Below are 25,479 nucleotides of genomic sequence, written 5' to 3' on the forward strand. Positions count from 1 at the left end.
ATAACATTTTTGTCTGCCATCAAAACACGGCCGATTTCCGTGCAGTCAGTACAGATTTCGACAGGGAAAAATCTAATGAGCAAGTCTGGGCATGCTCAGAGAAGAAAGATCACAAAAAAAGCAAACCAACACATGACATCACTTCTGAAGTAGAATTTTGTCGGGCGAGAAAATTCGTGTGCAGTCTAGGCACATTCCAACCAACAAAACACCACTCTGGACAAAAGACGGACGATCGGTCGGCCGATAATCGTTGCGTGTGTACTAGGCTTAAGAATGGAAAATCACTCCATTAGCAGCCAGTAATTACCGTATACTGACAGAATTTATCAGTAGGGGCTAATAAAGGTGAGATTATTTAAATTGGAAGGCAAGTCAAACCCTAACTAAGGTTAAACCTGCTCCCACTCCCATTCTAAGCCTATTCTATCTCCCCTGTAAAAGGAAAGATGTCTATACTTAGCTATTCTGAAGCCGCTCCAGTCCAGTTACATGATCTCTCCAGCGGTGGCTTCAGTAAAAAGGAGAGATCAGCAAAAATGGCTGCAGAGCCTTGGAAATGAGGTCACCCATAGGTTTACTTTAGGGTTTCCATTGTTGGCCGTACCGCCTCTACACCGGAGCTGGGAGCCGATCATTTAACGGGGCCGGAGCAGAATCAGAATAGGTAAGTATAGCCTTCTTTACTTTTACAGGATACTTAGAATGGGGATGGGAGTAGATTTAAGCTTAGTTAAGTTTTGACTTTCCTTCTACTTTAACAATTCAATTATCCCTGAAGTAAAGATGCACCGAAATTTCAGCGGCCGAAACATATCGGTTGAAAATGATGTTATCGGCATTTTGCCAATGGAGAAAAAGGTGCTGATAATGGCGCCTAAAATGCACATGATTTTACTACGATTTTACTGTGCTTAAGGTGGGTATTTCATAGGTTATGTGACCGCATAAAAAATGTAACACGGGTGTGTTATTGATGCATTCTTGCTGCATTTTCAGTGCATTTCAATTGGGGGGTGCGTTTTTTTAAATGACCAAAAATGCAGCAAGCAAGGTTTTGAATACCACAACGGAAGCGCAATGGACCAGTGTGAAGACTTACATAGAATATAAAGGGATGCATTTTTCTTGAGCTTTTTTTGGGCTAAAAGGTGCCGATAATGGCCGACAATAAATTCAAATTTATTTAAAGTGGTTGTAAAGGCAGACACACCATTGGCCCCGTTGCTGTCAATCAAAGTGAGTGAGCCAATCAGGAAAGAGAGGGGGTGGGGCCAGGGCTTCACATCTGAATGGACACACAGAGCAGTGGCTCGACTTGGGTGCCCCTAATAGCAAGCTGCTTGCTGTGGGGGTACTTGGCAGGAGGGAAGGGCCAGGAGCGTGGGCGAGGGACCCGAGAAGAGGAGGATCTGGGCTACCCTGTGCAAAACCACTACACAGTGCAGATGAGTATAACATGCTTGTTATTTTTAAGCAAAAAAAAAAAAAATAAGCCTTTAGTATCACTTTAAATTCATGATGTTAATTTAAAATGTGAATATAATACAATTATATATATATATATTTTTTTTTTTTTAAACTGTTATTTTCGGTTTTGGCCAAGTACATCCTGAATGTTCGGTTTTGGTACCAAAAATTCCCATTGGGTGCACCTCTACCTTAATGTATAACTAAAGGCAAAACTTTTTTTTTAGTTTTGTATAGAGTAGAGATTGATTAGAACACACGTTAGGTTTTTATTGCTAAAACGATATAAACACTAGACAGCGCTTGCAAAATACAACCAATAAAAAACAATTTAGATATGAATGTGCTCAATTAAAAAAAGATATAATACCATTACTGTGTAATACACTGAAAATGAATATACATAATCCGCTGAAAAATATCATAAGTGCTCAGTCCAAAGAATCTTGTGCCCATTTCCTATATAGTCCAAACAAAAAATGTATGAATGTGAAGAAAAGTTCATAAACTGTGAAGAAAAGTGATTGTGCTTTAACACCAAAATGACCTCCTTGGGCTGATGTAAAATCAATCTTGACTCACCAGATTCTAGAAGTCAACTGTGCTTTTGTGGTCACTTCAGGATCTAATCAGATCTCCCAGTTGCCATCATCCATAAATATCCTTTCCTCAATGGTGCTAGGTTCCTTGTCCCATTGGTTCAAACGATATAAGGAGTTTAAAAAAAGAAATCAGGAGAGGAGTTCTCTCATACTGTAGTGTGAAAAACGCTAGGTATTTTATTAAAGATTGTGAAAATAAAAGCTGCTCACATATAGCTATATGTCACACTATGAGAGGCCTTCAATAGTGAAGAATTGCATTATTCATGGATACTTATATGGAGTAAATTTACCAACACTGAATTGAGCAATGGAATAGGCACTGCATGGTCAATGTTGCATGTATATTATGTGCTGATACTGAAATGTGTAGTGGAATATCATTGTAGGGTTAACATTGAATTTATTTATTTATATGTGTAGCACTACCCCCATGGAAGCTGCTTAAAGTGGATTCCCCTGGGTTACCCATAGTAACAGTCTGTTAAATCTTGACACTTGGCTCAGTCAATAAGCAGTCCAGTGGATTTGGCTTTTTTGTATTTATTTGAACTTGGATGGGAGAAGGGATGAGTGGGATACTCCAACTTGATAAGAATGCACAAATACTGAGGACTTCTGACTGAAATGAATGCGGCAAGGCCGCTGCTTCACCTTGCCACTGAAGTGAAGATCTGAATGGTGAACTATTCTGTGAATCACTCTTCAGGGTCTAACTTGGCACCCCATTTCTCACTGACCATGTGTGCTAGCTCTTGTCCCCTGACCTCAATGGAGTGGTCCCCTTCCTGGGCAGACCCCCGGCAGGCTCCCTGGTACTTACGGACACGTTTTTTTCTCAGTTAGCTCTGCCTTCAACTCCGCCATCAGCATCCTGGACCTCTAGCTCTCGTTCACCAGGCCGACTGCCTGTGACTGCTTTCCTAGCTGACAGGAGGAGAGACAGCCATCACCCTCCTCCTGGGATACTGCTTCCCACCAAAGACCCCTGTCACATGTGCCCTTGGCTTTTATAGTCAATCCCAGGATGCAGCACTGTTGTGCCCTCCCACTGGGAATGTCACAAAAGCCTGTGGGTCACTGGCTATTTTTTCTCCACTGTCAAACAGGTTTCCCTATTGGATACAGTGGGGACCATCCCTCAGACCAATTGAATCACACATATACACATGTAACAGGCCTAACTAGAAATCCTGCTCCCTGATAAGCAGGAGAGCAACCCAATTCTCTTACCTGGCACCTGACTAGGAGGGTGCTACATATGTTTAGAAGTTTATGGTCACTACATGTAGTGCAGTTCCAGTTACACACATAATTGTTTAACATAGACCAGAACCTCAAAGGAGATTTTGTAGCATAAGGAATCCATGCAAGCCATAACTGACCACTGTAGCTGCAGGAACTGTGAAGTAAAATCGTCCAAAAAGATCAAAACACCAGATTGTGATTGTGTAAACCAGATAGTTTAAAATTTTGGGTCATTGAACAACTTTAACTTGGGCAGAAAAAAGGAAATTTAACTAAAATCCTGTTAAAAACTAAGGCGAGATACATATTTTGTCTCAACTTGTGCTCTCCACATGGGCTGAATGAGGGTTTTACATATCTATCATTTGTGCATGAGTAGTGTTCTGTATTGTGTGTCTGGACACCTCAAATATGTTATCTTATTTTGGTATATACTAATTGTGTAAATAACAGGAGGCAGTAATGGTGGTATGGAGTATGGGGACAGCCAACATGATAATATAAAGGCTGGCAGATTAAAGGGGGACTTCTATGGGTCGCTGGAAGCATTTTAGGATGACAAGTATAAGTCCTATTCATAAATACTCCCATATATTCACCTTTTCCCCATCTGGAGGACCTGCCTTCTGTCTTCCCTCCACAAGATGGCGATAATACACAAATGTCTGCTTCGAGAGTGGTGGCCATCTTGGAAAAATATTATAAATAGATAACCAGAGGGGGAAGAGGTAGGGTTGCCACCTCATTCGTTTTAAACCGAACACATATGAATTTCATAGGTTCTGTGGCTGATTAAGGTGGTAAATAAACTCACTTAGTGCCTTATCTGCATTAAATTAGTGTCATTTATGTGTTCGGGTTTAAAGGGATGAGGTGGGAACCCTAGGAAGAGGACATTTTCACCACGTGGGGATAGTTTATCCCCCTTTATTTTTCCTTCACATTTTATGTTGGTGGTTCTTTTTTTTTTTTTTAACACCCCTGACAAAGCTCTTATTTGAGTGAAACATGTTAGGTTTCCTTGTGCTTTTGGTGGCACCTTTGTTTATTTTTGAGGTTTCTTACACATGGTTTTATGGGGAGGGAAGTTTGATTTATGTTTTGGTAGTTGATGGTGAGTAGTTCCAGTAGCTTGAAATTAGCAAGCTTTTTGAGGTAGTTAGACCTACCAATTCCTAAGAAACAAAATATGGTTGGTAGTGCCCTGCGAAGCGCCTCCATCCCTATTATGCATACAATGGCAGAGTTTTGCCCATTAGGACTTTAGCTGAAGCGCCACACAACCAATAATAAAAACATAGTACAAGTTTATTAAATATATGCCAGCAATGAAACTGGGAAAAGGTGTCATAATGCCAAACAGTTGGCCGAAATATACAAATCCATTACATTGGTACATACAGTAATCAAACAGTACATAGTAAATGTGTTGTAGCATCTGTGGCAACGCGTTTCGTGAGTACAGTCTCACTCTTCAGGGTTTGATGCATAAACATCATCTATAAAGTAAAATGATTAGAAAAAATATAACATAGTAATGAACATGGAAATGTATCAGGTAGATTGGAATGTGGGAATCAGACTAAAGGTCCGTCCGTACACACAATACGAAAATCGGAAGTAAAATTTCGTCCGACGAACGATCTGCTGATTTTCGGATCGTTAGTATAGTGCTTTTCGACAGCCGATTACACAGAGCAGGTAAGTTTAACATGTTTGTTATTGTTTTTTTTAAATATCTGAACCTTTACAAACCCTTTAATTTCTCCAAAATGCCTATAGCTACAGAGGCGAGTGAGGGCTTGTTTCAAAGTCCTTTAAGACTAAATAAGATGAAAGGAACTATGATTTTGGGGCCTGTTGTGAAATGTGAATATGAATTCCTCCAAAATGCCTATAGCTAAAGAGGTGAGAGAGGGCTTATTGCAAAGTCCTCTGAGAGTAAATAAGGTCAAAGGAACTGTGATTTCGGGGCCTGTTGTTAATATTAATTTCTCCAAAATGCCTATAGCTACAGAGGTGGGTGAGGGCTTGTTTCAAAGTCCTTTAAGGGTAAATAAGGTGAAAGGAGCTGTGATTTTGGCGCCTGTTGTAAAAAATGAATATTAATTTCTCCAAAATGCCTATAGCTACAGAGGCGGGTGAGGGCTTGTTTCAAAGTCATTTTTTTACTTGCTCAGAATATATTATAGTTTAATGTGTGTAGTCTGGGTAGAGGTTCCCTTTAGGAGACCAAATGAAAGCAAATAAGTACACTTAAAGGGTTTTCACTTTAAAAAATTACAATAAAAGTTGCAAAAAAAAATGAAACTTTTGTTTAAAAAAAGTATTTATAAGCATTATTCCCAGAAAATAAGTCCATGTATTTCTGACCCATTCAAAATGCTTTTCCCATGTGGTTTGATGTTGAACATTCTCGGAAATATGCGCAGCGGGTGTAAGATGTCATGGGTTGGGTAGTCTTGCGGTCTGTAAAACATAACCCGTAGATGTCTCATGAAATATAACACAAGTCAGTCTATTAACACATCATAGTGTAATCCTATTATGTACTGCTAGAACCATCGTTAGACTCGGCTCTATCTATATATGTTTTCTATTGTATACTTTCCCCCTCTTAGAAGAGAAATTCGGCTAACCTTGTCTCCTTTACTGTTAGTCATCACAATTGTTTCCTTTCAAGTCAAGCAGGTGTTTCTGGATGGGAAACGTACATTTTTGGCAGCGCTCTTTACAGACACAATGTGATTTGTTCATTTCATTTTGATATCCTGTACGGTCAGATAATGTTTAACAGATGCAGATCAGTTTCTGGTGTTCCGGTTTGATAAGAATATTAGCTGGCGAATCATTTTAATCTGAACCAAGACAGGGTTTTGCCTGCAGTATTTTATTTTTAACCACTTGCCGACTGCCTCACGACTATATACTGCGGCAGTCAGCCCCCTACAGGCAAAGTGACGTACCAGTACATCATTCGCCCATGAGCCTGTAGGGGGCGAGCGCGCGCCACCAGCAGCACGCTCCCGCCCCCACTCCTTCACTGACATCCCCGCGCGTGAAACCGGCGGCTCCGATGTCCGCCGGCCACTCACGATCTCCCGCAGGAGAGGGAGAAAGACAGACAGCTGATGTAAACACAGCCGTCTGTCATTCTCCCTTAGATCATGACAGAGGCTATGCGATCCTGCTATGTAGGATCGTATGTCTCTGTGATGATCTAACAATCCACGCCCCCTGACAGTTAGAATCACGCCCCTAGGGACACACTTAACCCCTTGATCACCAATAAAGTTAACCCCTTCCCTGCCAGTGTCATTTTGACAGTAACATTGCATATTTATAGCACTGATTACTGTAGTAATGTCACTGGTATTCCCAAAAGTGTCAAAAATGTCAGTCAAGGGTCCGATCTGTCTGCCACAATGTCTCAGTCCCACAAAAAAAAAAAAAAAAAAAATCTCAGATCGCCACCATTACTAGTTAAAAAAAAAAAAACAATAATAATGACATAAATGTTTCCCATAGTTAGTAAACGCAATAACTTTTGCGCAAACCAATCAAAATACACTTATTGCGATTTTTTTTTTACCAAAAATATGTAGCAGAAAACAAATTGGCCTAAAATGTTAGAAAATTTAGATTTTTTACTTTTTTTTTTGGAGAATTTCATATAAAAAAAGTGAAAAATATTGTTATTTTTTCAAAATTGTTGCTTTTTTTTGTTTATAGCGCAAAAAATATAAATCGCACAGGTGATCAAATACCACCAAAAGAAAGCTCTGTTTGTGGGAAAAAAAGGACATCAATTTAATTTTGGTACAGCATCGCATGACCGTGCAATTGTCCGTTAAAGTCACGCAGTGCTGAATCGCAAAATAGGGTCTGGTCTTCGAGCAGCCAAATCCTCAGGATTGAAAAGGGAAACTCTATTATATTTTGTATGTAAAAGAAATCCTTATTAGGGTGAATATCCTTACTTGTGTTTATTGAAGCAGACTTCCTATCAAAATGATTAAATAATAAATAACATATAAAAATGGTAGTAAACCGCAAAAAAAAAAAAAAAGGCCCCTGCAGGATAATAGCATAATGTGCTAGCACGCAACACATACTAGCACATTATGAAAGACATCTTAGAACGAAGCCCCCTAGCGGTGGGATGTCACCACTGACAGGGCTTCCTTCTTCCCTCAGTCTTCCTTCCCGGGTTCGCGGGCTTTGGCTGTTTGAATGGCTGAGCCACGATGACGTCACTACCAGGCATTCCGTCTATTGAGAGCGCAGTATGCATGCGCCGGTGACGTCACTGGCTGCTACTTGTAACGCTCCTGCGTTTTATGTATGATGTGGATTTTCAGCTGCAGAAATATTCCACTTCAGTAGTCATGTAGAGAAACGCTGAGACACCAATCCCAACTCCCAATGACTCATCATGTGTGGATGATCTCAATTCAGCAAGTAAATACACACACTCAATAAGATGTTTCCTAGAGTGACTTATGTATATAGTAACACAGTGATGATAGGCTGAAGAGACAGGTTGGGTAGAGATGGTAGATGACAGACACTTGAAAGGAAATGTTCTTGAAAGTAAGATAGTAGCAGATGAGATGCAGTAGGGTTTAGCAATCATGTATGGTAGCAGATGACAGAGTAGCAGGTGGACATACAGGAGAGATCAACCCAGTGCAAGAACAGGTGGTAGTAGGCTCAAGAGCTAGCAATCTTAGATAATGCAGATGTAGTAATAGTCCTTAGTATGCAGAGCTAGATAGTGTAAGCTTTAGTATGAAAGTTATAGAGGTTTCCCCTACGGGGTACTTATCACTAATAGCAATGTAGCAGAGGAGAGGTTCGGCAAGAGCGGATGATCCGGTAGCGGGATACAGGGATCAGCGCAGCGTGGTTCCGACAGCGAGGTAAGCTTGCAAGCATGAGAGCTTCAAGACAGGTTAGCATCAAGGCACAAAGCAGTTTGAACGAACACATGTGAGTGAGAGCCGGCGATCTAAATAGCCATCCAGTCCGGCGCTCAGTGATGACAGCATCAGTCTTAAAGGTGTATGCGCACCTTACCAAAAGAGAATGGTGGGGCGCATACACTTATGAAAGAGTAATTAGGGTACCCAAAGGTACCAGAACATTACACTACTATAGCAAATATCTCCTACACGGTACAAGTTTAGAAGATATTTACTGTACCTACAGGTAAGCTTTATTATAGGCTTACCTGTAGATACAAGTAACCGGGGGGGGGGGGGCTTTACTATTACTTGGAAAAAAAAACAAAACTAAAAAGATAAAGTAAAAAAAAAAAGCAAAGCTTTTGCTGTAATACATTCAATCCGGAGCTGTTCCTAGCAGTACTTATTATCCACCACTAGATGTCCTCAGTTTTCTGGGTCAAATGATGGTCAGCTTCCTCTGAGCCCAGGCATGAAGCCACCCCAGCCTATTACTGGACAGTGAGGGTAAAGGAGTACAGTGATGAGCTCATCTCTTAATCCACCCCCCCCCCCTAGTCAGCATGCAGCAGCACATGAACTGGGGAGGAAGGATTTTTAAGCCCGTCTTTGGGAGAGAAAAAAAATCCTCATAGATGGGTTACCTGCTCGTTTCTGTCTAGGGGGTGAGGAGAAAGGAGATTTACTTACCTGATCCTCTCAGCGCAAAACTGGTCCGGCACCCCCACACTCCAGTGGTCTTGAGTTGTGGACTTTTCCTGATGTCACCAAGCCAAGAGCAGGATTTAAAGACCAGGGACAGTCTACCACTGGACCGTGGGGGAGCGTCGTTTTTCAGTGGAACGAAGAATCCGATGAGCTTAAAAGGGTTGTAAAAGTTTGTTTTGTTTTTTAATACAAATAACAAACATGTAATACTTACCTGCTCAGTGCAAGGGTTTTGCAAAGAGCAACCCCAATCCTCCTCCTCTGGGGTGCTCCCCTGGCACTGCTGGCCACTCCCAGAAAGCCTCAACGGAAAGCCGATTCGCTCCTGCACATCGCTGGATCCGATTGGGCTCAGTAAAGAAAAAAAAAAAAGGGGGGGGGTGCAAGCTGAAGCACAGAAGGTTTTTCACCTTAATGCATAGAATTCATAAAGGTGAAAAAGCACGAGACTTTACAATCACTAGAAGCTTTCTCCTCACTACAAGAGGAAATGAGTAGCTGACCTGTGCAGGGCAGGCACAGCACCACTGCATGGGAAACTTTTGGTGTTTTTGCCCGGAGATGGGCTTTAAAATTTAGGAAAGCAGCTCCAGCTATAATACTGACATGTTCCTTGGTGCTGACCCCCCCACAGACCCGCCCAGGCATTGTTCTTTCTTCTGGGATAGGAAAAAAAGAGAACACACCCCAGGAAAGGGGCAATAATGAACCTGTCCATGTATGTGGATGGCAGCGGGCTACTGGTCCCAGTATGGGGACGGCAGCGGGCTACTGGTCCCAGTATGGGGATGGCAGCGGGCTACTGGTCCCAGTATGGGGATGGCAGCGGGCTACTGGTCCCAGTGTGGGGATGGCAGCGGGCTACTGGTCCTAGTATGTGGATGGCAGCAGGCTACTGGTCCCAGTATGGGGATGGCAGCGGGCTACTGGTCCCAGTATGGCAATGGCAGCGGGCTACTGGTCCCAGTATGTGGATGGCAGCGGGCTACTGGTCCCAGTATGGGGATGGCAGCGGGCTACTGGTCCCAGTATGGGGATGGCAGCGGGCTACTGGTCCCAGTGTGGGGATGGCAGCGGGCTACTGGTCCTAGTATGTGGATGGCAGCGGGCTACTGGTACCAGTATGGGGATGGTAGCGAGCTACTGCTCCCAGTATGGAGATGGCAGCGGGCTACTGGTACCAGTATGGGGATGGCAGCGAGCTACTGGTACCAGTATGGGGATGGCAGCGGGCTACTGGTACCAGTATGGGGATGGCAGCAGGCTACTGGTACCAGTATGGGGATGGCAGCGGGCTACTGGTACCAGTATGGGGATGGCAGCGAGCTACTGATCCCAGTATGGAGATGGCAGCGGGCTACTGGTACCAGTATGGGAAATGACACTGGCCCCAGTATGGGGTATGGCACTGGACCCAGTATGGAGAATGGCACTGGTCCCAGTATGGAGAATGGCTACTGGTCCCAGTATGGAGAATGGCACTGGTCCCAGTATGGAGAATGGCACTGGTCCCAGTATGGGGAGTGGCACTGGTCCCAGTATGGAGAATGGCACTGGTCCCAGTATGGAGAATAGTACTGGTCCCAGTATGGAGAATGGCACTGGTCCCAGTATGGGGAATGGCACTGGTCCCAGTATGGAGAATGGCACTGGTCCCAGTATGGAGAATGGCACTGGTCCCAGTATGGAGAATGGCACTGGTCCCAGTATGGAGAATGGCACTGGTCCCAGTATGGAGAATAGCACTGGTCCCAGTATGGAGAATGGCACTGGTCCCAGTATGGAGAATAGCACTGGTCCCAGTATGGAGAATAGCACTGGTCCCAGTATGGAGAATGGCACTGGTCCCAGTATGGAGAATGGCACTGGTCCCAGTATGGAGAATAGCACTGGTCCCAGTATGGAGAATGGCACTGGTCCCAGTATGGAGAATGGCACTGGTCCCAGTATGGAGAATAGCACTGGTCCCAGTATGGAGAATAGCACTGGTCCCAGTATGGGGAATGGCACTGGTCCCAGTATGGAGAATAGCACTGGTCCCAGTATGGAGAATGGCACTGGTCCCAGTATGGAGAATAGCACTGGTCCCAGTATGGGGAATGACACTGGTCACAGTATGGAGAATAGCACTGGTCCCAGTATGGAGAATAGCACTGGTCCCAGTATGGAGAATGGCACTGGTCCCAGTATGGGGAATGGCACTGGTCCCAGTATGGAGAATAGCACTGGTCCCAGTATGGGGAATGACACTGGTCACAGTATGGAGAATAGCACTGGTCCCAGTATGGAGAATAGCACTGGTCCCAGTATGGGGAATGACACTGGTCACAGTATGGAGAATAGCACTGGTCCCAGTATGGAGAATAGCACTGGTCCCAGTATGGAGAATGGCACTGGTCCCAGTATGGGGAATGGCACTGGTCCCAGTATGGAGAATGGCACTGGTCCCAGTATGGGGAATGGCACTGGTCCCAGTATGGAGAATAGCACTGGTCCCAGTATGGAGAATAGCACTGGTCCCAGTATGGGGAATGGCACTGGTCCCAGTATGGGGAATGGCACTGGTCCCAGTATGGAGAATGGCACTGGTCCCAGTATGGGGAATGGCACTGGTCCCAGTATGGAGAATAGCACTGGTCCCAGTATGGAGAATAGCACTGGTCCCAGTATGGAGAATAGCACTGGTCCCAGTATGGAGAATGGCACTGGTCCCAGTATGGAGAATGGCACTGGTCCCAGTATGGGGAATGGCACTGGTCCCAGTATGGAGAATGGCACTGGTCCCAGTATGGGGAATGGCACTGGTCCCAGTATGGGGAATGGCACTGGTCCCAGTATGGAGAATAGCACTGGTCCCAGTATGGAGAACTTTGTTCTATGTGTAGTACTTATGTATTACTGGAGTGTATTTGGACATATCATAGCGGACATCCAATCACCATCGTCCCTCCCCTCCCCCTTCCTCTCTCACACAGGGGTACCAACCGACATGAATTAATAGAAGTCAGAATAGACACGGCAGAGACTTACCGCCATGTACCTTAGAAAGAAAGTATTATAATGATGATATTAAAATAAATACTTCTAGTTTATGAAAGTCTGCCGAACTATTCCGTAGCGCAGCCACTGATTCCTCCAGCGCTGCAGTACCATCTAGAGGGCGTTATAACATCTCCCACAATGTCCCTCGCTGGCCTCCGTCCCCGCCCAATCCAGCTCTCTGTTTACCCCCTCGGTCCCTCAGCCAATCAGGTTTGGAAAGCGCCTCTTCCGTCGTACCCCGCGCATGCGCAATGTCGCCGGCGCGCCATCTTGACGTAGGGAGCTGCAATCAAACCCGCTGGATCTGTGTTGGCAGCGACTTCTCCCTCAGAGGGCCGGGAGGCTTTAATCACTGCCCACCACGAGAGTCTCAGCAGGACTCCCCGAGTGTCCCGCTATTAGTCTGCTCCTGACAGGGCGGGCTGTGGTGTCCCCCCCCCAGCAGAGTGACAGGGGCTGTGGGGGGTGATGCCTTCCAGGCCTGAGTAACCGCAGAGGACGCCGGGACAGGATGCCTGTGGTGTGGCCCACCCTGCTGGACTTCAGCCGGGATGAGTGTAAGAGGATCCTCCGCAAGCTGGGTAACTATTCCCTCCATTCTCACTTCTAGTCCCTGCACACTGCGCATGCGCGGCATGTCTGTGTATAAATGATGGAGGGCACGCCCCCCTTGAGTGACGTACTCGCGCTGCCTGGCTGAATGTAAACACTGGAGGTGTGTTCGGGGCTCCGCCGGCAGGTGGCGCTTTGCTCACTTATATATGAATACAAGTCATTGTAGGGAGGTGACCAAAGAGAACCTGTCAGTCAAGCAATAACCCTGCATACTGATGGCAGTGCTGGGGAAGGAAAGCGAAGTTCTCCATTGATAAACGTGCTGTATGACCTAAAATGACCACATGGCGGCTTCTCTATTTAAAGGGCCTCCCACACAGTTATAATGCTAAGCGGTGGTTTGTGCTTGACCAAAGCAGTCATTGCACCCTTTACAAGTGCAGAAAGTCCCAAGGCACCCCGGTCTGCAATGTAAATGTTACTTCTCAATGGGAAACCTGAGTCGGAGAAAATACACACAATGCCTTCATGAAATTACCCTCCCCCCTTTATATCGCAGGATTCCCCCCTTCCTTTTTGGCCATGGGACCCCCCCTTCTCTCTTTCTGCAGTGGGACTCCCTCTTTCACCCCCTCTTTTTGCGAAGGGACTTCCCTCACCCTCCCCCCCCCTTCTTCTTCACTTCACCTCTCCTGCAGGACCCCCCCTTTTCACTCCCCCGTTGGACCCTCTCCCTTCACACCCCCCCCTTTCACCGCCCCTCTTTCCCCCGCAGGACTCCCCTCCCCCCCCCCCCTCCTCCCCTTCTTTTCCCCATGGGACCCTCCCCTTCGCTCCCCCCTTCACCCCCCTCTTTCCTCAACGGTACTCCCCCCCCCCCCCCCCCCCTTTTCACTCCCCCGCTGGACCCTCTCCCTTCACACCCTCCTCTCTTTCCCCCGCTGGATCCCCCGCTTTTACCGCACCTCTTTCCCCCGCAGGACTCCCTCCCCCCCTCCCTTCTTTCCCCCATGGGACCCACCCCTTCTTTCCCCCATGGGACCCTCCCTTTCGCTCCCCCCTTCACCCCCCTCTTTCCTCCTACGGTACTCCCCCCCCCCCCCCCGTTTCACTCCCCCACTGGACCCTCTCCCTTCACACCCTCCTCTCCCCCATGGGACTCCCGCTCCACTTTCCCCTGCGGGAATCCCCCCCCCTTCTTCACTTCACCTCCCCTGCAGGAATACCCCCCCCCCCACTTTTCACACCCCCGCTGGACCCTCTCCTTTCACACCCTCCTCTCTTTCCCCTGGGGGGCTCCCCCCCTCTTTCCCCCACGGGATTCCCTCCCCTGTCACCGCCCCTCTTTCCCCCGCGAGACCCTCCCCCCTTCTTCACTTCACCTCCCCTTCTTTCTCCGCCGGACTCCCCCCCCCCCCCCCTTTTCACTCCCCCGCTGGACCCTCTCCCTTCACCCCCCTCTTTCCCCCACAGGACTCCCTCCCCCCCCTTCTTCACTTCACCTACCCTTCTTTCTCCGCCAGACTACCCCCCCTTTTCACTCCCCCGTTGGACCCTCTCCCTTCACACCCCCCTCTCTTTCCCCCACGGGACCCTCCCCTTCTCTCCCCTCCTTCACCCCCCTCTCTTCCCCCCACAGGATTCACCCCCTCTTTCCCCCATGGGACTCCCGCCCCGCTTTCCCCTGCGGGAATCCCCCCTTCACCCCCTCCCTTTCCCCGCGGGGCCCCCCACTTCACCCCCCCTTTCAGCTGTAGGACACCCCCCCCCCCCCCTTTCACCCACCTCTCTTTCCCCCACGGGACTTCCCCCCCCCCCGCCCTTCTTCACTTCACCTACCCTTCTTTCTCCGCCAGACTACCCCCCCCTTTTCACTCCCCCCGCTGGACCCTCTCCCTTCACACCCCCTCTCTTTCCCCCACGGGATTCCTCCCTCCTTCACCCCCTCTCTATACCCCATGAGACCCTCCCTCTTATTTCTGCTGCGGGACTCCACCTTTCACCCACTCTCTTTCCACCACGGGACTCCCCCTTCCCCCCCTCTCTTTATGCCGTGGCACCCACCTCCTCTTTTTCTGCCGTGGGATTCCCCCCTTCACCCCATCTCTTTACGCCGTGGGACCCCCCCCTCCCCTCATGCTGCGGGAACCCCCCCTCCTTTTATACTGTGGGACTCTCCCATTTACATGACAGCCCCTCATCATATCAACATTGGCCCTATTCATCAGTGGCCTCCTATATATGAGTCTCCGTATTACAGGACCCCCTCCAATCACAGAGCCCTTCCAAGTCTCACATAGTCCCTCCATCAGAGTTCTTTCATCACAGCAAAGTCCACCCCCCCCCCCCCCCAAAAATCACACAGTGCCCAATTCACATCAGAGCCTTAACAGCACCCTGGCAGAGGGAGGGAAGTGGAGAAGGCCGACTTTATTTTCTCCTGAATCCAGCTTGCCCTTGGTTGGAGTCATGCAAGTGAGCAGGCCGCCATCACTATAGCAACGAATGATGTCATGTCCCCTGGCTGTAGAGCATTGATGTTAGTTATGATGCCCGTAGCCAGCTCACCTACACCATAGCAACTCGTAACGCTGATCCAGGGTAAACTAGGTCCCGTGCTCCCAGCACCACAGAAGTCCCAAAAAACGTAAAGCCTAACTTCAGGCTCTGGGCCCCCCTCCCCCAGTGGCCTGCTTGAGGACCCCAGTATTTAATGCCTCTTTTTTTTTTTTTTTTTAACATTTGCTATTATCTTTTGTTTGGTCACATGATGTAATGCAGGGGTATTGAATTAAAATTTACAAAGGTCCAGTCAGTAAAATATTCTTCCAGCAGAGGTCCGAATCGCATGTTTGTGCAATGACCGCCCTGTATCCTCGCAACCAATCACCTGTTTGTTAACTTGGGTAGCCCCCGCCCTCTGTCTATAGCTTTCCTGCCTCCAGCTGTTGGCTCTGTGAGACTGGCAGTGGTGATGGCTGTGGGCAGAACGACTCTAAAGGGTGGGGACCGCAGGGGTCCGGTTGAGACATTAACTGGGTCCGGATCCGGACCGCGGTCCGCCATTTAGTGATGCCTGATGTAATGGGTCATTTATCTGGCTTTTCTCAGCTTTGAGCAGTCCTGATTGATGCAGGGTGCCCTGATCAGGGGGAGGGGCCACTGGGCTCATTCAGTGCAGTAGACTGAGGGAATCTTGTGGCAAAGAAGAGGTACTGCAGGGGACAACTCTCAATTAAAGGTGAGTATTGCACATATTCTAGGGGGCTTGGGATACATAAAAAAAAAAAAAAAAAAAAAAAAAGTCCGGCTTTAATACAGCTCTGGCATTGTGAGACCCAAACCCAATCATGGTTTATTGTACTGCCAGCCTAATGTGACCATGGACTGAGAGGGGGAGGGGGGTTCAGGGAGTTTTCAAAGGAAGGATGTGAACATTATGATGAGAGTCCAGGGAGTAGTCCCGGGAAGCTGTAAGAGAGCACAATTGAGTATTTTTAATGGATGTGTGATCTACAGCATTGATTTATGTTTTGTTTTACCAGAGCTGGAGGCGTATGCGGGCGTTATTAGCGCCCTCCGTGCACAGGGCGATCTCAGCAAAGAGAAGAAGGATCTTCTGGGAGAACTTTCGAAAGTCCTGAGGTAGCTTTCCATGAACTGTATTAAAACTGAAGTGTATTATTTGCATATGTTATCTTTCTTTGTTTACTCTCCTCCCCCTGATCAACATAAAATTAAACATTTTCAATTTGATTATTATGTTTTCAAGGAAGTTTTTCTTCTGAAATCCAGCGACGTCATTACTGGGCCTGCCGATGGTCGGGTTCGGAGTTTGGTGGCAGGGGCTGCTGGGCTCCTATAAACTCCCAGCACCCTGCCTCCGATCTTCTCTGAAGAGCATTACATGAAAGAAAAAGAAGGGGAATTTTTGGGACTTTATATGAGTGGTGCGGCATGGAAAAAATAGTCAATGTAAAAAAACAAGAACTTGATTCTCTAGGATAATAAATGCTTATCAGGTTACAATGTACATACATCATATAGTATCAATATTCATAGTTTGTTCTCTTGGATAATAAAAGCATTTCATGTTACAATGTACATACATAGATCTGTAACCATATTCATGGTGAATTGAAAACCAATATACATGAAAACTAACAGCCACATAAGGTACATGGCATAATGAATGTAAAGCAGTTGTCCTAAATAGCATGAGCCAGTTCAGCAGCAGAGTATAGTAGTAAAAAAATGGATAGATAGGGCGTAATGAGCCATCTGATTTAAAAAGCATGGTGCATCAGTAAGCCCTATGCGTTTCATGGAATCGCTCCGCTTCCTCAGGGAAGATGCATGAAATGACTGTGAAAAAAACATAAGAAACAATATAGTCTTGTGTTAAAAACCAGACTATAGAAGAAGATAGTAAATAAGGGGAGGAAAATTACCCTCCCCCCTAATATACTCACATTTGGGCTGAATATGAGGTGAATGAGCCTGCAACAGTACGGCCACTCCAAGAGTCTGTCCCGGGAACTGTGATATAGGGGCTCAAGGAACAAGCCGGGAACAAACAAGTATTCCCCAACAGAAAAAAGAATATATATATTTATTTTTCATATATATATATATATATATATGTGTGTGTGAGAATGGAGGTGATGGCGCTCCTTATATTATAAAGTGTAATTAGGTAGATATACTTATGTAAACATATATCATCGGATGAATTGTATATTGACCAAACCGGGTAAATGTGCAAATATACAGGGGAGTATTATACAAAGTCTTCTGCAGCTTGGGGGTCACCGTAAGTCACTGCCCACCTATCTCTCTGGGTATACTCACCTATTTATGGATTTATTCTAGTATATGAATTGACTGATCATCACTTATTGTCACACTTTGGAAAGAAGTTTCCCGCACATTCATTGCTTTTGCACAATTTTCTGTCCACGAACTTATTTTATATATTAATTAGTACTATCACTTTTTGGTGCACTTTGTATAATACTCCCCTGTATATTTGCACATTTACCCGGTTTGGTCAATATACAATTCATCCGATGATATATGTTTACATAAGTATATCTACCTAATTACACTTTATAATATAAGCAGCGCCATCACCTCCATTCTCATCTATTTATATAGTCTTTTGGCTATAGTTTAAGTGAGGCTGCAGCTTATTTGTACACATCTATATCCTTTGATTCCTTAGCGCGGATTCTATTATCTTTTTATATATATATATATATATATATATATATATATATATATATATATATATATATATATATATATATATATATATGTGTGTGTGTGTGTATACACAGTATCTCACAAAAGTGAAATATATATATATATATATATATATATATATATATATATATATATATATAAATATATGGGGTGCACCGAAATTTCGGGCACCGATAATTTCGGCCGAAAATGTAACTATCCAATTTCGGCCGATAAGGGGTTAAGGATGCCGAAAATGTATTGCCGCTGATATCCGTAAAAAGTGAGCCCTTCACTTCCCTGTTATTTGCGGGTATCTCTGCTGACCGCTGCGATCCTAAGCTGGCGCTTCATTGTGATTTACAGGGGTTGCTAGATGGCCAGCCGACTAGCGTCTAGCAACCAGTGACGTCTCGGGGGAGAGGGACCCAGAATGCATAGCGGATCCTCCTCCGACCCTATTGCTGCTGAATCGGTCCACCCACCTCCTCCCTTCATGTGCTGTTCGCTGCGGAGGAATGTAACATGGATATCTGCTTGTGTAAAAAACAGCTTGTCCCCTTTTCTCCTCCAAAAGCGTCGGTAGTTAGAACGGATGAAATGTATAATCACAGCCTAGTGCAGCTTGCCATTGGAGAGAGATCTCTCTGTCATTGCTTGCAGTTGTGCCTCCACAGTGTGTTTAGGTCCAGCAATAACTCTTCAATGCAATCAATCTCTCTCTCTCCCCCCTCCCTCACAGTGTGTTTCGGTCCAGCATTAACTCTTCAATGCTATCTCTCTCTCTCTCCCACAATGTGTTAAGGTCCAGCAATAACTCTTCAATGCAATCAATCTCTCTCTCTCCCCCCTCCCTCACAGTGTGTTTCGGTCCAGCATTAACTCTTCAATGCTATCTCTCTCTCTCTCCCACAATGTGTTAAGGTCCAGCAATAACTCTTCAATGCAATTTCCCATTAAAGCGCTCTCTTTCTAAAATGACGTGAATCGCATACTCCACGCAGCGGTATGTGATGCAAATCCCAAAAAGTTGATAATAATCAAATTAAATATAACAGCATGATTCCTATACTAGACAATGCTCAAAAAAATGTGCAAATAATGCAACCGATTCAGGAATACATTCCTAACCATAACATGCGCACATTTTACAATAAGTGCTGAAAAATGGGTATCATAAATTATGATACCCATTTTTCAGCACTTATTGTTATAGTTGCACATCTATTAAGAATTTATTCCTGATCTGTTGCATTATTTGCACATTATTTTTGAGCATTGTCTAGTATGCGAATAATGTTATATTTCATTTGAATATTGCTGTTCACATTTTATTACTATCTACTTCTTGGAATTTGCACCACACACCGCTGTGTGGAGTATGCGATTCACAGCATTTTCTGTTACAATAAATGTACAATTCAAGACTTGTGTGAGTGTAAGAAAATGTCTGCCGATGCTACGTGTTCTGTCACATTAGGAAACCTATTGCAATGCATTACGGCCATGTTGGAACAAATGGCACATGCTCAGTAAGTTTGTTTTTGGCCGAACTTCCCTTTAGGTTGCAGAATCTGATAGGTCTGTCCAACAGAAGTCAGACAAGCATGCTGAAAAACCAGCAGCCGACTGACTCCCAGTCAGCTCTCTTAGCCAATGGCGGAGATCGCTGATTGGAGTCTTCTGGTAGGGGCGGCGTCCCACTGTCACAACACAACAAACATTTTTGCAGCATTGCTACAGCCATACAGGCATACACAATTCCTTTCCTGCAGGCTGCACAGGACGCTGTCATCTGAACTAGCTTGCCCACTATGTATGTTGAGCTGTTAGATGAATGACAGGCAACTCATCACTGCTGATCTAATTTAAAATCATTAGGGCGAAAAAAGTCATTTTCGGTTTCGATTTTCGACCAAGAGCATCCTGAATTTTCAGTTTCGGCCCAAAATTTTCATTTCAGTGCATCCCTAATATATATATATATATATATATATATATATATATATATATATATATTACATACACACACACACACACACACACACAGTACCTCACAAAAGTGAGTACACCCCTCACATTTTTGTAAATATTTTATTATACCTTTTCATGTGACCACACTGAAGAAATGGCACTTTGTTACAATGTAAAGTAGTGGGTAATTTTCCTCCCCTTAGTTACTATCTTTTTCTATAGTCTGGTTTTTTAACACAAGACCATATTGGTTCTTCTGTTTTTTCACAGTCATTTGATGCATCTTCCCTGAGGAAGTGGAGCGATTCCACAAAACACGTAGGGCTTACTTGACGCACCATGCTTTTTCTATCAGACGGCTCATTACGCCCTATCTATCCATTTTTCACTACTATTATCCAAAAGAACAAACTATGAATATTGATATAAATTGTATGTACACTGTAACCTAATATGCATTTATTATCCTAGACTCTAAAGAGTAAAATTCTTGTTTTCTTACATCGAAAAAACAAAAAACCTTTAAAACAAGTAAATATGATATACTTTTTTTTTTTTATCTATTTACTAATGTTAGCAGCATGAGGATTAAACCGAGCAAATTTTGATTGAAAGAGTGAAGTTCCACTTTAAGGGATTGTAAGCACTTGCTTTGATCTATGAAGAGTGATCTGCATTCAGATTGCTCCTCAGAAAGCTTTTGACAGGCAGTGAGGAGGTGTTGCATTGCCTCCTCCCAGTCTGTTGTAGCCCCTTGATTGCAGCGAGGAAGAATTCCTGCACGGCATGTATACATCACGTTTAGACCCCTGACGGCTGCCTCTGTAACTAAAGGGGGTAGCGGTTGTGAAGCAGGAAAAGTGCAACACAACCATGGAGTTTTTCCACCCTCAACCACTCACCCCCTTTTTACTTCTTTTAGCTCTCATTTGGTCCAGCGCTGTGCACTTCTGCAGCTCTTTTCTCCCCTCACTTCCTGGTCTCACTGACTTTGCTGAGGCACCGGGAGCTATTGGCTCCCACTCCTGTCAATCAAAGGCAGTGATGAGGGAGCAGGGGGCGGGGCAGAGTCCCGCTGTCTGTGTCAATGGACGCAGCAGTGGGCTCTGGAGTGAGCATGCATGAGTGCCCCTTTAGGAAGCGGTTTCCCATGGGGCACTGGACACGGGGGGGCACGGTGGGACCCGAAAGGAGAAGGTTTACCACTACAATCACTTTAGGGTTTTTGAATTGGCAACAAAACTAGATGCACTTCTATATCAGGATGTTTCTTATGCAGCTCATATATTGAGAGAGAGAGACCTTTTTTGCAAGTTATGTACCATACTTGTTGATCCTGACAGAAATCCAGTGACCTTGTAACTCTGTGCATTGAACTGCGATCTCGAACAATGTTACCAGCTTTCTCAGCTTTCTCTGTGAACTAAAACACAATGAGATTGATTTACTAAAGGAAAATGTACTGTGCACTCCAAGTGCAGTTGCTCTAGATCTGAGGGGAAGCTCTGCTAATTTCTATCATCCAATCATGTGCAAGCAAAAATGCAGTTTTTCATTTTCCTTGCATGTTTCTCTCAGAATTAGAGCAACTGCACTTGCAGTGCACAGACAATTTTACCTTTAGTAAATCAACCCCACTGCCCTTCTCTATACGTCCCCATTCACACTGACCCGCTGAAGTTTGGCCACAGCACAGTGTACCTAATAGTTTTCATGCGGATGATCCGCGGTTTCCTATCGCTTTTCAAATCTGTCCTGCGTTTTTTTTTTTAGCACAGTTCTTGAATAGCACAAATTCTGCATGCTGCATCTTTGGTGTGCTTTCACAAATTGTGCCAGAAAACGCAGAACATAATAGAAAATCTATGGGAAACTGCGGGTGAACTGTGCTGTGGCCTAAAAGAGAGGGGAAGATGTTTGTAGCCCAAACCAGAAGAGCATCTTAGGGTGACAACAATGCTTCCCTGTGTATAAGAGTACTGTGAGTGTTGTCACCCCAGGAGAAGATGTGTTACTGCCAGATTTACTAGGGGAATATAAAAGAAAGAGACCTTGGAACAGAAAACTAATACAACCACCACATTTAAAGGGTAAGTTCACCTTTGGGAACATGTTCCACCCGTTTTTAGAGTGGAACATGTAACATGCTCCTGCAGCCTCTACCCCAGGGATCCTCAAACTACGGTCCTCCAGCTGTTGCAGAACTACACATCCCATGAGGCATTGTAAAACTCTGACATTCACAGACATGACTAGGCATGATGGGAATTGTAGTTCCTGAACAACTGGGGGGCCATAGTTTGAAGACCCCTGCTCTACCTGATTTCCTCCCCCTCCTCCTTTCATTGTGACAGCGGGCCGGGGATCCTCTCCCTGCAACCACTGTCACAATTTTAGAAGAACACCGCTGTACAGGGCTCCACCCACATGGCTGCGTCAATTATTCTCAGAGTTCTGTGAATCAACCACAAGTACTGACAGCCTTTGCGGTTGATGGCTCGTAATTCTCAATGAACTACCAGGGCGCTAGTGAGCACTCTAGTAGTCCATTGAGTCGTCTTGTCATTGTGTAACTGCCTGCCTGTACAAGGTACGAGCAGACAGCTTACATTATCAATCTAGAGCAGGAGTCTTCAAACTATGGCCCTCCAGTTGTTCAGGAACTACAATTCCCATCATGCCTAGTCATGTCTGTGAATGTCAGAGTTTTACAATGCCTCATGGGATGTGTAATTCTGCAACAGCTGGAGGGCCTTAGTTTGAGGATCCCTGATCTAGAGTGATGATGAACCTTGGCACCCCAGATGTTTTGAAACGACATTTCTCATGATGCTCATGCACTCTGAAGTGTAGTTGAGCTTAATGGGAAATGTAGTTCCAAAACATCTGGGGTGCCAAGGTTCCCCCATCACTGAGAGGAACCTGAGAACGGAAAGGTTTCTTCACCGTAAGAGCTGTGAAAATGTGGAATAGACTCCCTCCAGAGGTGGTTCTGGCGAGGTCAGTAGATTGCTTTAAAAAAAGGTCTGGATTCTTTCCTAGGTGTACATAATATAAATGGGTACTAACATTTTTGTTTAGGTAAAGTTGATCCAGGGAATATCCAATTGCCTCTCAGGGGATCAGGAAGGATTTTTTTCCCCTGCTGGAGCAAATTGGATCATGCTTTGCTGGGTTTTTTCGCCTTCCTCTGGATCAACAGTGGGTATAGGATTGTGTATATGGGATTGTATGGTTGGGTTTTCAATACCGTTTTTTTTTTTATTTTTGTATTTTTTATTGGTTGAGCCAGAAGATGGACTTGTCTTTTTTTTTTTTCAACCTGACTATGCAACTATGAGATTGCACCCATGATCTGCTAATTGTGGGTGCAAAGCTTCACAGGCTCCTAAAACAGAACAAAAATTACAAATGCACATTTTTTTTTTTTTTTTTTTAACCTACACAAAAATGTACATTTATTTTATTTTTTTCAGCTGGTACCATGGTCTTCATCAGATCTACCAGTGTAACTGCTTCCCTGATGCTTTCATATAAAATCTGACACTAAACATGAATGAACTATCACAGCGCTGTAGTAGTTCATTGAAATCTACAAGCCGACATCCGGGAAGGCTGCAGGACATTGTAGTTTTCAATGCACATAGCCCTGCCAATCAGTGGTGAGGGCAGTGCCCTGTATTTTAAATTGTGACCGCTAAAGGGAAGGGAGAAGAACTCCGCTAGCTGTCACAATGGGGATCAGGTGGGTGCGGGAGCTGGTCCATTGGTAACATGTTACACCCTGAATATTGGTGTAACATGTTACGAAAGGTGAACTTATCCTTTAATTGTTATTGCTGCTTCGACCCTGTTGAAGGTGTAAACCCGCACCTGTCCTGATGACAGATAAATGTACCCATTGGGAACACTGCAGTAAAAAACAAAAAAAAAAAAAAAAAAAAAAAACTGCCTGAGATTCCAGCCTATCTAAAATTAAAAGTTTAGTCTGAAGTTCTTTCAGATTTTAACAGGTGGGTGAAGAATTATACAGCTGTAGCTCAAAGTTGGGGTTTATTGTAGGCTTTGCCTGATCGGGAAGCTAATAAAGATGTTCTAGTTTTGTCTCATCCCCCTTCAAGCTGAGTGTATAACGTTCTTTTTATTTTTCTTTAGTATTTCTACGGAGCGCCATCGTGCGGAGGTGCGCAGAGCGGTGAACGATGAGCGCCTCACCACCATCGCTCATAAGTAAGACTTAGATAGCAAAACTCTTGATTTTATATTTGCATTGCTCTGATTTTGTTCTGCTTTTTACTGTGTACTGTAATATATAAATCCCCATCCTCCCCTCTACAACAGCTGAAAGGTGGCTGTTCTGGATGTTTAAAACCTCTCCAGTAAAATAAAGGCAACAAATGAACGGCTTTTGCCGGCCGACCACAAAGATTGTCGAGGACCCGAAGGTCCCCGATGATCTCTATGGTACGGGAAACTGGAAGCAACAGCATTTCCGTCACTTCCGGTGTCCCAGATGTTAACGGTGCCATTTTTTTAAATTGGTTAAGCATCTAATTGTACCGATCTTGGTTTGATCAGATGCTTGTAAGGGCAAAGTAGACATCTGGGGTCTAATAGACCCCAGATCTCTCCATAAGGAGTACCAGTCACTGCCTATTGCTGTCAGAAAAGATGTTTATGTTACATTTAATAATAAAGTTAAAAAAAAAAAAATAATCATTTACAATGAAGGTGAACGCATATGTAGGCCGCGCACGCATAATGTTAACAGTGTTTGCACCACCACACGTGAGGTATCGCTGCGAACAGTAGAGCTAGAGCAATAATTCTACTGCCATACCTCCTCTGTAACTCTAAACTGGTACTTGGAAACATTTATAAAGTGTTGCCTATGGAGAATTTTAAGTATCATAGTTTGGTTCAATTCCACAGGCATATGCAATTTTAAAGCATGACATGTTGGGTATCTATTTACGTAGTGTAACATGTTTTTTATATAATTATATATATATATATACAGTGGGTACGGAAAGTATTCAGACCCCCTTAAATTTTTCACTCTTTGTTATAGTGCAGCCATTTGCTAAAATCATTTAAGTTCATTCTTTTTCCTCATGAATGTACACATAGCTCCCCATACTGACAGAAAAACACAGAATTGTTGACATTGTTGCAGATTTATTAAAAAAGAAAAACTGAAATATCACATGGTCCTAAGTATTCAGTCCCTTTGCTGTGACACTCATATATTTGACTCAGGTGCTTTCCATTTCTTCTGATCATCCTTGAGATGGTTCTACACCTTCATTTGAGTCCAGCTGTGTTTGATTATACTGATTGGACTTGATTAGGAAAGCCACACACCTGTCTATATAAAGACCTTCCAGATCACAATGCATGTCAGAGCAAATGTGAATCATGAGGTCAAAGGAACTGCCTGAAGAGCTCAGAGACAGAATTGTGGCAAGGCACAGATCTGGCCAAGGTTACAAAAAGATTTCTGCTGCACTTAAGGTTCCTAAGAGCACAGTGGCCTCCATAATCCTCAAATGGAAGACGTTTGGGACGACCAGAACCCTTCCTAGAGCTGGCCGTCCGGCCAAACTGAGCTATCGGGGGAGAAGAGCCTTGGTGAGAAAGGTAAAGAAGAACCCAAAGATCACTGTGGC

The 25,479-nt window shown here is 44.8% G+C and overlaps 1 protein-coding gene across 5 annotated transcripts in view; it reads left to right on the plus strand.

The window, feature by feature from the left end:
* Positions 1-12,154: 12,154 nt before the first annotated feature.
* Positions 12,155-25,479, plus strand: part of EMSY (EMSY transcriptional repressor, BRCA2 interacting) — a 99,830-nt gene continuing 86,505 nt past the window's right edge. For all 5 annotated transcript variants that reach the window (XM_082246164.1, XM_082246167.1, XM_082246165.1 and 2 more), the window contains exons 1-3: positions 12,155-12,618; positions 16,138-16,237; positions 23,966-24,040. In XM_082246164.1, coding sequence (XP_082102290.1) covers positions 12,549-12,618; positions 16,138-16,237; positions 23,966-24,040 — 245 coding nt within the window. In that variant the 5' untranslated portion in view covers positions 12,155-12,548. The remainder of the gene's footprint in view (positions 12,619-16,137; positions 16,238-23,965; positions 24,041-25,479) is intronic.

This window comes from Pelophylax lessonae, assembly GCF_965119305.1.
Source record: "Pelophylax lessonae genome assembly, chromosome: 2".
NCBI lineage: Eukaryota > Metazoa > Chordata > Amphibia > Anura > Ranidae > Pelophylax > Pelophylax lessonae.